This window comes from Cynocephalus volans, chromosome 5 (genome assembly GCF_027409185.1).
Source record: "Cynocephalus volans isolate mCynVol1 chromosome 5, mCynVol1.pri, whole genome shotgun sequence".
Taxonomy (NCBI): domain Eukaryota; kingdom Metazoa; phylum Chordata; class Mammalia; order Dermoptera; family Cynocephalidae; genus Cynocephalus; species Cynocephalus volans.
The window spans coordinates 48,116,717-48,128,638 of record NC_084464.1 but is presented as its reverse complement, the minus strand read 5'-3'; the positions used below and the strand labels follow the sequence as shown (position 1 = coordinate 48,128,638).

At 51.2% G+C, this 11,922-nt stretch overlaps 1 protein-coding gene across 1 annotated transcript; it reads right to left on the bottom strand.

Moving 5' to 3' along the window:
• Window positions 1-3,280: 3,280 nt before the first annotated feature.
• PI16 (peptidase inhibitor 16) lies at window positions 3,281-11,268 on the bottom strand. The gene is made up of 6 exons (XM_063097371.1): window positions 11,082-11,268; window positions 8,151-8,378; window positions 6,127-6,236; window positions 5,729-5,817; window positions 4,510-5,193; window positions 3,281-4,290 (listed from the first exon to the last, which is right to left on the bottom strand). The coding sequence occupies exons 1-6, from the start codon at window positions 11,256-11,258 to the stop codon at window positions 4,169-4,171; spliced, it is 1,410 nt and encodes a 469-aa protein (XP_062953441.1). The 5' UTR covers window positions 11,259-11,268; the 3' UTR covers window positions 3,281-4,168.
• Between the last annotated feature and the right edge of the window lie 654 nt (window positions 11,269-11,922).

Below are 11,922 nucleotides of genomic sequence, written 5' to 3'. Positions count from 1 at the left end.
GCTATGCAGCACAGTGCTGGAGGAGACCCCTTCCTACTCTGGTCCTTAAAGCCTCTGGAAGAGCCAGCCCCCTGCCCTCTGTTTGAACATGCCTCACGGTTTTGTGCCAATATGTCCCCTCCCTGCCCATCTCATCATCAACTGCTCGTTTGTCACAGCCTGGCCTGACTGTATGGATACCATGTCCTGTGTTGTTGTTTTCCAAAAAATAAACTTCCACAGAGGTCCCTACTCCTGGTCTTGGACAGGATTTCTCATGTGACAGGTTTTCTGAGGGCTGACCCAGTGCTCTTGCTTTGCAGGAGCAGGCAGAGCCCACCCCAAAACTAGGAAAGATGGGTTTGGATCTCCACAGCCCCCTCTGCCCAGAGGCTACCACCTCACATAGCTTAGGAAAACAGGCCCAAGAGAGGAGGGACCTCCCCAGGAAGGTTCAACATCTGAAGATCAATTAACATAATACACCCTCATCCTTAGATTAAAGAACAAAACTACATGATTATCTCAAGAGACACAGAAAAAGTATTTAACAAAATTCAGCACCCCTTCATGATAAAAACATTCAACAAACTAGGAAAAGAGAATTTCCTCAACCTGACAAATGGCATCTATGCAAAACCCACAATTAAGGTTTACTGAATGGTGAAAGTATTTTCCCCCTAAGATGAGGAACAAGACAAGAGGTACTCTCTCGCTACTTCTGCTCAACATTGTACTGGAGGGTCTAGCTAACAAAATTAGGTGAGAAAACGAAATAAAAGTTTTCCAGATTATAAAGGAAGAGGTAAAATATTTCTTTGCAGATCTTGAATTTAGGAAATCCTAAGGAATCCACTAAAAAAAAAAAACCCTCATAAATGAGTTCAGCGAGGTTGCAGAATAGATCAATATACAAAAATCAATTCTATTTCTATACATTGAACAAATAAAATTAATAAAACAATTTCATTTACAATAGCATCAAAAATAAAATATTTAGGGACAAATTTAACAGAATTACAAAACTTATACTCTAAAAACAGTAAAACGTTCAAATAAACAAGACTAAGTAAATGGAAAGACATCCCATGTTTATGGATCAGAAGACTTAACATTGTTAAGATGGCATATTACATAATTCCTATCAAAATCTCAGGTGACTTCTTGCAGAAATTTGACAAGCTGATCCTAAAATTCATATGGAAATTCAAGGGACCCAGAGTAGCCAAAATAATCTTGAAAAGGAAGAACAAAGCTGGAAGACTCACATCCTGACTTTAAAACTTACTGCACAGCTACGGTAATGAAGACAGTGTGGTACTGGCATAAGGACAGACATATGGATCATTGGAATAGAACTGAGAGTCCAGAAATAAACACTCACATTTATGGTCAAATGATTTTTGACAAGGGTACTGAGACAATTTGATGGGGAAAGAATAATCTTTTCAACAAAAGGTCTTGGAACAGTTGGATACTCCCATGTAAAAGAATGCAGTTGGACTCCTACTTCACATCATGTACAAAAATTAACTAAAAATGGATGAAAGATTTAAATATAAAAATTAAAACCATAAAACTTGGAAACATAGGTATAAATCTTTGTGACCTTGGATTAGGCAATGGTTTCTTGTATATGACATCAAAAGCACAAGGAGAAAAAATAGATTAATTGGATATCAAAATTTAAAACTTTAGTGTTTAAAAGAAAAATAGATAAATAAAGCTTTAGTGTTCAAAGGATGTCATTAAGAAAAACTTTAAAAACCCACAGAATAGGTGAAAATATTTGCAAATCAAATATCTGACAAGAAACTATCTAGAATATGGAAAGAACTACAACTCAATTATAAAAAGACAAATACAAAAGACTTGAAGTCATTTCTCAAAGAAGATACACAAATAGCCAATAAACACGTGGAAGAAGTGTGATGTCATTAGTCATCAGGGAAATGCAAATCAAAAGCCAAAAGATACTAGTTCACATCCACTAGGATGGCTATGATCAGACAGACAATAACAAGCATTGGCGAGGCTGTGAAGAATCTGAAACCCTCTTACATTGTTGTTGCAAATATAAAACGGTGCAGCCACTCTGGAAAATAGTCTGGTTGTTCCTCAAAAAGTTAAAAATAAAGTTACCACATGACCCAGCAGTCCACCCCAGGTATACACCCAAGAGAACTGAAAACTTATGTTTGCACAAAAACTAGTACATGAATGCTTACAGTAGCTAAAAATGGAAACAACCTGATGAATGGATAAAGAAAACGTATTTCATAGGATGGAATATTATTTGGCAATAAAAAGAATGAACTTCTGATCCATGCTACAACATAGATGAACCTTGAAAATATGCTAAGTGAAAGAAGCAATAATAAGAGGCCACATGTTATTTGTCAAGAATTTATATGGAACGTTAAGAATAGACAAATGCATGTAGATAGTGGTTGCTTAGAGGTGAGGGGTTGAAGGGAAATGGGTATGTAATTTCTTTGGGGAGTGATAAAAATGTTCTAAAATTAATTGTGGTGATGGTTACACAACACTGTGAATATACTAAAACCCGGAGTTTATATATTTGAAATGGGTGAATTTTACATATGTGAGTTATATCTTAATAGAAATGAAAAAAAAAAACAAAAAACATATAAAGAAAGAAAGAGGGAACCTCCTTGGTTCTATGTCAGCACCCAGCCCTGGCCCGACTTGGCCAGTGTCCTGTAACTGCTCACCCTCCTGCTCAGGCCTGGAGACAGTTGCCATGCCCATACACTCGTGCTTTTCCTGGCCCATGGCATTTTTGGACAATACTGCTCTGCTCTGCTCCGCTCCCCTGGGGGAGTGTCTGGCCTCTAGAACCCTTTCTCAGGTCTCCTCCAAGCACCAGGGGAGTTGGCAAAGTCCTGCCTGAAGTACATTTCCCACCTTGTGTCCCAGATGGGCCTGGGCAGCAGTACCCCTGTGCCCAGGGGTCGTATGCCACACCTTGATGCTGGGCCCTGAACTCACCTAGTCCCCACTGGTGACTCTTGGAGCTGGGAGAATCAGCTCAGTCCCCTTGGCCTTCCCTTGGCTCTTTCCCCTTCCTGTCAGCTACCTGTGATCTGGGTGGGGTAGAAGTTATAGGAAGAAAAGAAGCGTTCCCCGAAGAGGAGATACTAAATGGGACATTTGGGGGAGAGAGGTGTGAAAGAGAAGGAAGTGTTGCCACAGGCTGGCGAGGAGACAGGGGCTTCTGCAGGGCCTCCCTGATAGCCCTCCCTCGCCTCCTGCCCCTCACAGGCACTGAGACTCTAGGTTCTCTCAGACAGGCTTTTATTCAGGCGTCAGGGGTTGCTTCCCTTCCCAGGTCCCTGCCTCCCCACGCTTAGAACCCACTTGGATGGGGCTTGCCCTTCATCTGTCCTTACAATCCCCTCCCCAGCTACACAGGCACTCAGGAAGAGCCCGTAGGCAGACAGCACCAGGCCACGCAGGCAGGGAGCTCCCCAGAATCCCCAGCCCCACCCTCAGGACTCAGGTGGAAGAGACGGGAAGGGTCTGGGCCCAGTGCGCAGTCATCGGGCGGCCCCCTGGGCTTGCAGCCAGCCAGGCCTTGTGCCTCTGAGGTGCTGTGGATGAGGCACATGCCCTGCCACCTTTCCCTTCCAGTGGGCCTTCAGCCAGAAAGTGTCTTGTTTGGGGACTGGGGACAGTGTGGGGGAGATGGCAGGAGGACAGCTGACCTCTTCACCCTGGGAAGGCAGGAGGTACTTCTGGGGAAAGCCCTGGACTCAGATGACTTAAGGAAGAGGCCAGGGGACTGGGAGGGGCCAAAGGGTTCCTATGGAGCCCGAGATCCTTGGCCCCTGAGACAGCAGACCCATGGCCACAGGACAACTTGAGAATGGGCACATGTGGCCACAGGAATGCTGCTCAGAACAGTCTGCAGCTGGCTGAGGGGTGGGCCTCCCTAGATGCAGAGGCACTCCTGGGGTAGTACCAGGGGTTAGCCCTGTAGAAGCCTCCTGAGAGGACAAGAATGCTGGCCTGGAATCTGGCCAGAAGCTGGAGTGAAGGGGGACTGCTGGGCCACAGAGCAGGACCTGCCCTGGAAGCTGTGGCTTCTCAGTTGGAGGAAGACACTCCAGAAAGGGCATAAGGCCAGGGTTCCCTCACCAGGCCTTGCCTTTGAGGGGCGTCTCCTTCAGAAGATTCCAGCCAACACCAGGGCAGGCAGTAGTAGTAGTCCCAGGAGAGGACCCCACACCTGACCAGTGCCCGAGATCAGCTCCGGCTTGATGCCAGGCTTCTCAGGGCCCTCTGCACCTGTGAGAAGGGAGAGGCTTTGCCTCAGCCTGGAGACAGCTATGCCTGACTTCCCACCTACCCCACCATGCAAAGGGGGGGAGGGGGTGGGCAGCAGCCAGGGAGAAAGCTTCTACTCAGAGCGTGCATGCCCCACCGTGCCCATACCACCTATGCTGCGGGCAGGTGCTGACATTCTGGAACCAGGAAGGAAGGTAGGACAGATGCTACAGGCCTTACCTGGCAAGGAGGACTGCAGGGCCAGGGTACGCCCACCCATGGCATTAGCGGTGGCAGAGGTATTGGGGAAATTGGGCAGGGACTTGGAGGAGGTGTGCCCCATGTGGTCCAGTGTGGCCTGCAGCTCACCTGGCTTGTCCTGGGCTGGAAAAACTGAGGCCAGGACCTCACCGGAAGGAGGCAACTCGGCTTCAGCCTCAGCCTCAGCCTCCTCCTGAGCATGAAGTAGGGGCTCCCCGGCCCTTGTCAGGGACATCTCGGGGTGCAGAGATCTCTCTGGGCTCATGGAGGGCGCTCTTGTTTTGCTGGCCACTTTGTCAGTCGATTTTGGGATAGGAATATGGGTCGATTTGGGGAAGGTGACTGGCTCCTCATCCGAGGAGAGCAGGCTGTGAGTTGCCAAAATGGAAGGGACCTCAGCTGTTAAGGAAGGTGGAGCCTCTGTTGCCATGGAGGGGAGGTCTTTCCTCTCTAAAGAAGGGGGGGCCTCAGTTTCTACAGCTGGCGGAGCCTTGTTTGCCAGGGAGCCTGAGAGCTCTGTTATCAAGAGAGATGGCATCTCCGTTGCTAGGGAAGAGGGCGTACCCGTTTTCCTGGCGCCGGACGCTTCAGTTGCCAGGGAGGACGGGGCCTCAGTTACCGGGTCAGGCAAATCCTGAGGCTCTTCCGGGCCTCCGACGGGTTCTGATAAGACGGACAAGAACCGGCATTAGTGCTGCCGGCGGGACCCCACATCCCGCACCCCACCACAGCCGAGGCGAGACGACCAAACGTCCGCCCAGGGCACACACACACGTGCACACACCTCTCCAGCGGACGTGCCCCTCACCGTTAATAAACGTCACTTCTTGTAACTGACACAACTGCTCCTCCATCCACCTCCTTGTCCGAGTTTCTCCGCACTCGCACTTCTGCTTCTCAGGGGACGTCGCCACCCGGACTCCCGCTGGTCACACGCCCCCCGCACGCAGGCCCGCCCGCTCGGGTCCTCAGACCGCGTCCCCGCTCTGGCTCCGCCCGCCTAGCGCGGGCCTTGGGAGCCGCCGGACTCTCCTCCACCAACGTGGCTGAGCAGGGAGGCAAAGCGAGCCGCCGAGGGCCCCTAGTGGTCGCGCCCGCCCGGCCCCTCCCCTGGCCACCCACAGGGAACCCGGGAAGGCTCTAGACCACCGTGTCGGCACAGCACGCCCTCCCGCGCCACGCCCCATCCCAGACTCACCACAGAGCGAGTTCTCGCAGAGGTAGTCGGAGGGACATTGGGAGCACGGAGTCCCCTCCTGGTAGGGCCTCTGCCCCTTCACGTTCCCCCTACAGGGGTGGGAAGAGTGCTGGGAGGAAGGGATGGGTCCCTTCCAACACCTGTCCCCACCCCCATACACACGCCTCGTCTGGAGAGTGCCCCTAGGTCTGCTGCCTGCCCGCCGCTAACTTGCTGGGTGGACCTCTCTGGCCAGTGATAGCAGACCCCCACTGGTGCCCTCACAGATCCCTGCAGGGTATAGACCCCCAGATCGACACCTCCCCACACACTTCCGTAGGCTGTGCCCAACTCAGTCCTCCCCTTGGCTCTGCCCACTCCCACTCTTACCCCATTCTCAGGGCTCCCCCAGCACTTACGGGGGCTCGTAGTTGCACACCAGTAACTGGATGTTGGTCTCCTCAACGCCGTGGAGCTTCTCACAGAAGTGGGAACCACAGCCAATCCTCTCTGTCTTGGCCCAGACCACCTGAAGGAGGGCAAACCCAGCAGGTTAGCCCCATACTGAGTAGCATGGCCCCTCCCTGGTGTCCCTCTACATCAGCCTTCTATGGGTGAGGAGAGGAGACACGCTATAGCCTGTAAGATCCAAGTCCCTGAAGACATGCAACTTCAGGACAAAACTCTGAAGGTGGGGGGGTGCAGGGTGGGGGGTAGTTTGTCCGGAACAGTCTATTCTCCCCTGCCAAAACTCACACCACTTCATCAAGCCTCTTTTCCTCTCAATATCTTCCCTCAGTTCCAGGGCTCTCATATACCCTCCTGAATTTTTCCAGTGGGCTTTTCCTAGAGGCCCTTGAATGTTAAACAATTGACGTATCCAAAGGAATGAACCCCAAACGGTAGAATCTTAAACATCAGCAACCAGGGAAGTCCAAGGAACAAAAGGAGCCATTCTGGAAGCAGAACTTCCCCCAGATCACAAGTAAACAGGGACCTGCTCTGCCTGTTTCTAGGTGTGGGTCTACCTAGCTGCTAGAACAAGTTCTGACCTAAGTCTAAAACTTAATCAAACAACCGGAAAGGGGAAGGGGGAGGGAGGGGAAGGCGGAATTGGTAAAGGGCCATGAAAAACGATTGCATTGTATAATACCGAATATACTAATTATCCTGATTTGAGCATCACATATTGCACACAGACACTGATATTCAACTCGTACCCACAGATATGTACAATCAAACTATGTTACAAAAAAAAAAAATCAAACAACCTTTGTGCCCTGCTATGGGGTGAGAATAGCAGCCTCCTCTTGCTATTTCTAGGTACCATCTACCCAGGAGTCTCTGCTTAAATCAGCTGAAGCCCCTCACATATTATTGCTGGGCATCTCCCAGGCAGAAATGACCCCAGAGTGCATGTGCCCTCAGCCCCAGAGAAAGCTGGGGTGGAGCTGGGCAGACACACTTCTGCTGGGCACCGACAACAATCGCTGCAGGAGCATGTGTGTGTATGGGGCAGATGATGGTGGCAGGGTCCAGAGGGAAGTGGGAAAGGAGGGTGCTGGGCCCTCACAACTTCCTGACCTGGGTGGGTGCTGTTAGGATTTCCTTCCCTAAAGATTAAGACTAAAAATACCAAGCAAAAGAGGCACTGAAAAATGGAATTGGTGGACGTGGGTGGGAAGATGGTTGGCTTTTTAAAAATTGTCACGTTACTGTTTGTAACACAAATAAGCATTGAGAGGAGAAAAAAGAATTCAGTAACACGGATGCTGATTCCCCTACACACACATCTTATCTGCAAGCCCAAACTTTCAAAGTGCAGTAAGAACGCAAACGTAAGTAAAATGTGACTGTGAAAAGCAGGAAATGTTGTCAGAAGGCTCCCTGAAATCTTCCTTCAGTAACAACTTGCTCTTATTTTACACATAGTTTTCAAAAGCAACAGAAAAATCAAACAAAAGCGTCTATTTGCTTTATCGGTCCCTGGCAGATTAGAGGCAGCAAATTAGACACCATGATAAATGACAAAAGAGCGTCAGAGAAGAGACAGAGGTTAGGGGGCATTTGTTCCTGGGGCAAAGAGCCAGGGGCAGGACTGCTTAGAGCCCGGTACACTATTGCCTAGGACAGTAACCACAGTCCATGAAAATGGCTCTGTGACACCTAACTTATGTGTCTTCAGTATCAGGTGGCCGAGGGGGCGACCTAGGTTTTCAAGATTTTACAGACGCAGACTTCGTCAGAGACCTAGACAACACATTGACTGCTGCGGAAAGACGAGTTTTATAAAGGATCTAAGGTCCTTTATAAAAGAGGAGAGAGAGCACCCCAGGGACGCCCCAGCGGTGAAGGGAGATCCGGTGAAGGACTCCCCCGCCCCGGCCCCGCCCCCTGCACACGTGACGGCACCCAACACCTTCAGGCCCGCCCGACCTCGCACCTGCGTGTAGTGGCCGCACATCTGGCCTGGGTCGCAGGTGCCGGCGCTGAGGTTGTAGTGCTCCCGCTCGCGGTGCCACTGCTCCATGGCCAGCGGCACGTCCACGGCCTCGGCCTCGTCCTGGTTAGCGAACAGGTTCTCGCCGCGCCGCCCGCGATGCTTGTTGTGGCCCCACACGCACTGCTGCGCGTAGGCCTTGGCGAAGGCTGCCAGCTCCTCGTCCCATCTCTGCAGGGCAGGTGGTGGAGGGAGGAGAGGATGCCTTGGGCCCAGTGCAGGCGAGATCAGAGCAGAAAGTTGAGGGTGTCCTGATGGCCCCTGGATGCCGGAGACTCTCCTCCCTCCGTCCCCCCTCTTTAGCGGGGTGACTCTTGGCCATGACCTGGAACATGTCTCTGCTGCAGGTGGGCTTGTGTGGGGAGGTGGGAGGGTGCTACCCCAGTCCTTGCAGTTAGCCAAACTTGAGCCCGTTCACCAGCTGTGTGATTTGGGAGAGTTTCCCTAGCCTTTCTGAACTCTCATAGGACGTTGGGAAGATTGAATGCCACGTTTTGTGACAGTGTTGTTATTATCCTTCTATGTAAAATGTGGGTAGCAATGCCTCTGCCTACCTCCCAGGGCTGCTTGAACTGCGCTGAAGACCACAAGATGTCCAGGGAGATGTTGAAAGGCCAGGTTGTTTATTCAAACCATTTCCTATAAATCTGACTTGGAGGGATAGCACTGTCCTCTTCCCTTGGGACAGCCCAGCCTCCACGCCTTTACCCTCTCCAGGCTTCCCTCCCAAGTGCTACTCCTAAGTGCTCTCAATTCTTGTCAACTGACAGCCATTTTCCCCAAGAAAAGTGTCTCTGTGTAACATTTAATGTGATAACTCAATAGCTGTCAGATCCCAATGGCAATCAATGTTCTTCAGTGGGGACCTCAGGTGAGTTGGTGGGAAGGAGCATTTTAGGTTAGGGGGCCTCTGAGATTCTGTGTCCCTGGCTGGGAGGAAAGGCTGAGTGTGGATGGAAAGAGGAATTAACAAAGCTTCTGACCCAAAAGACTGAGGAAGGAGGCCTGGATCCCATTAAGCTTTGTCCTTGGCCTCTCCTGGAAATGGATGGCCTGGCAGCAACTCTTGCTCCACCCTCTGGGGGCCCAGCCAGCTGTGGGAGCCAGACGGTCCACAAAGAGCTAAGAGCTTGGGTGACCCTGAGGGGAGGGGGCTGGGTGGCCACACCCACTCCCTCCCCACTCCATGCTTTCAGGAGCAGCTGCCTGGAGTGGGGATGGGAGCACTGGGCTGGGATAGCCCCACTGCTGTGACCTCCAGCAAGTCCCTTTCCCTCTCTGGGCATTTTTTGTCCCAAATCACTGGCCCCTGAGGGTCTCTCAACTCTGGCAATAATGGGAGATTAGGAATGGGAAAGGGGCAGGGTGTTGGGGACCAGGATCAGTGTCTGGGATGACCTGCAAGACTCCAGGCTAGATTGTAAACTCCTTCGGGGTAGGGCAGTGATGTATCTCCAGTGTCTGGCACAGTGCTGGCACATAGTAGGTGCTCAACAGATGCTTGTTAACTATTGATGACTGAAACAGGGACCTGCTGAAAGCAGTCCCCCCTGCAGAGCACAGCTGTAGTTTCCATTCTGATCTACAAATAGGGAGACTGAGGCCCACCAATGAGTCCCAGGCCTCCATCAGGGAGCTGTTGGCAGAGCTGCGTCCAGGCTCCTGATTTGTTGTCTATGTTCCTGGTTGCCAATGGAGGTTCTGTGTGTATGTACAGAGCCCTTCCTAAATCTTTCTAACATGTCATCCTGTCTGACCCTCAAGGCAGGGATTTGCCAGGCTCCATATTTCCAGCAGGAAACAGAGGCCTTTGAAAGGAACGGGTGACTTAGCCAGATTGGACAGGGCCAAAGTTAGAGCTGAGGTCTCAGGGACCCAGGCTTGCTGCCGTGTTTCCTGGTTGCAACTATGGGGGTCACTGGACACTGACCGCCAACCTTCCAGGCCACCTGAGGGTGGCTGGTGGGGATAAGCTAGCCCAGCCCTCAGGGAGGGCAGGAGGGGAGTGAATTTCTCACTTTATCTCCTTTAATCCTGAGCATAGACATCTTGCCCCTAACCTTGCCATCAAATAGCTCTTTCTGCCTGATAGAGGACCCACCACCCTGAACCTGGCTCTGTTGTCTGTACGCACATACATGTATGTTTACTACATCTGCATCTTTCTTTCACCAGTATATAAATAGTGTTTTTTACATGTTTTCAAACTCCACATAAATATACCCTACTGTGTACATTTTTTTGAGATTTCATTTTCTTCCCATTCAATGTATCTGTGAGATTCAATCCATGTCGATATATATGAAAGTCTAATTATGACTCCATTTTACAGATGAGAAAGAGAGGCCCAGAAGGGTTACACGACTTGCCCCAAATCACAGGTCTTGTAGGTGATGGAGACAGAACTGAGCTATGAGATCCACAGCCCTCTCTGCTTCTGGTTCATGCTCTCAACCCCTCCTCAGTGCCTCCCTCCCGCCCCAGGAGCCGGACCCACCCCGCTGCCCTGCCTCCTCTCCTCTTCTCCTCGGAGGGCATCTGAAAGACTGTTTTCACAAAAGTATAAAGAGCTTCCTGTGCTCCCCCTCCCAGGGCTACGTGCCTTTTAGGAAGTGCTAGCAAGGGGTCATTGGAGTGAGAAGCCAGGGCTTCCAGGCTTGGCTGTAATGACCCTGAGCAAGTCCCTCTGAACCTTGGTTTCCTTATCTGTATAATGGGGCTGCTTATGGGGACCTGTGAGTTATTAATGTCGGGGACTCTGTCATTGATCAGAGAGTCTCTGAGATAGCTTCAAGGAATGGGGAGGAGGGACCAGTGGGGGCCCTGCCCAGCACCCCTTCCATCCCATCAGGTGAGTGCCCCAGCCACACTCACCATTTGCAGCATGTTCGAGGCTGGTGGGGACACCTGGGCGCGGTAGAGGTTGTGCAGCTCCACCATCTCACGTTTCTCATGATCCTTCAGGGCTCCAGCGGGGCTTGTGGTGGCCACCAGCAGTAGCAGCGGCAGCGGCAGCGGCAGCAGAGCCAGGAGACTGCAGGAGCTGTGCATGGTGGTCAGCCCTCCCTGCCTCTCCCATCCTGGGGTCTGGCAGCTGGATTTAAAGTCCTTCCCACACAAGCACCACCCTGGCTGGGGTGGGGCAGTAGGGGTTGTGTCTGGAAGTCCAGCCTGGCTCACACAATGTCTCAGGGAGGGCCGGGTGCCTTGGGTCCCGACCAGAGTTAAGTGCACTCCCCTTGGAGTCCTTGGCAAAAGCCTTCTTTCTCTCTGTAACGGGGGCTCAGGCCAAGAGCCATGTGAGTTCCACAGTCCCTCTGAGTTGTGAACAGATCCTCAAGGGGCGAAATCACCGTAACCTCTTCAGAGTGACGGCTAGTTGCAACCAGGCCACACCTGCTGGGTGCTGCGGACAGATAAGAGGAAGGAAACCACACATAGAGAGGATGGGGAAGATGAAGAAGATGGTGGCGTGAAAATGAGGAAGATATATTTGGTAAAAGCTTGAGCCAACCTAAGTCTGAATCCTGTTCTGCCCCTTGCTGTAGTTTTGTCAGCAGCTTTCTCAACTGAATCAGTGATGATGAGGGAGGAATAAATGAGAAATAGAGCTCCCAGACGGTATCTGGCTCATAGTAGGCCCTCAGTAACAGTAGATGAGCACCCACATGACATGGCCTTGGCTAGCTCCTAGGCAGGACCCTTGCTTATGGGA

Excerpts from the sequence above, each read along its gene's own strand:
- PI16 (XM_063097371.1), bottom strand. The coding sequence starts at position 11,258 with ATGCACAGCTCCTGCAGTCTCCTGGCTCTGCTGCCGCTGCCGCTGCCG. Across the intron at positions 8,379-11,081 it reads CCTCGAACATGCTGCAAATG|AGATGGGACGAGGAGCTGGC; the intron begins GTGAGTGTGGCT and ends CCTGCCCTGCAG. Across the intron at positions 6,237-8,150 it reads TGTGCGGCCACTACACGCAG|GTGGTCTGGGCCAAGACAGA; the intron begins GTGCGAGGTCGG and ends GCCCTCCTTCAG.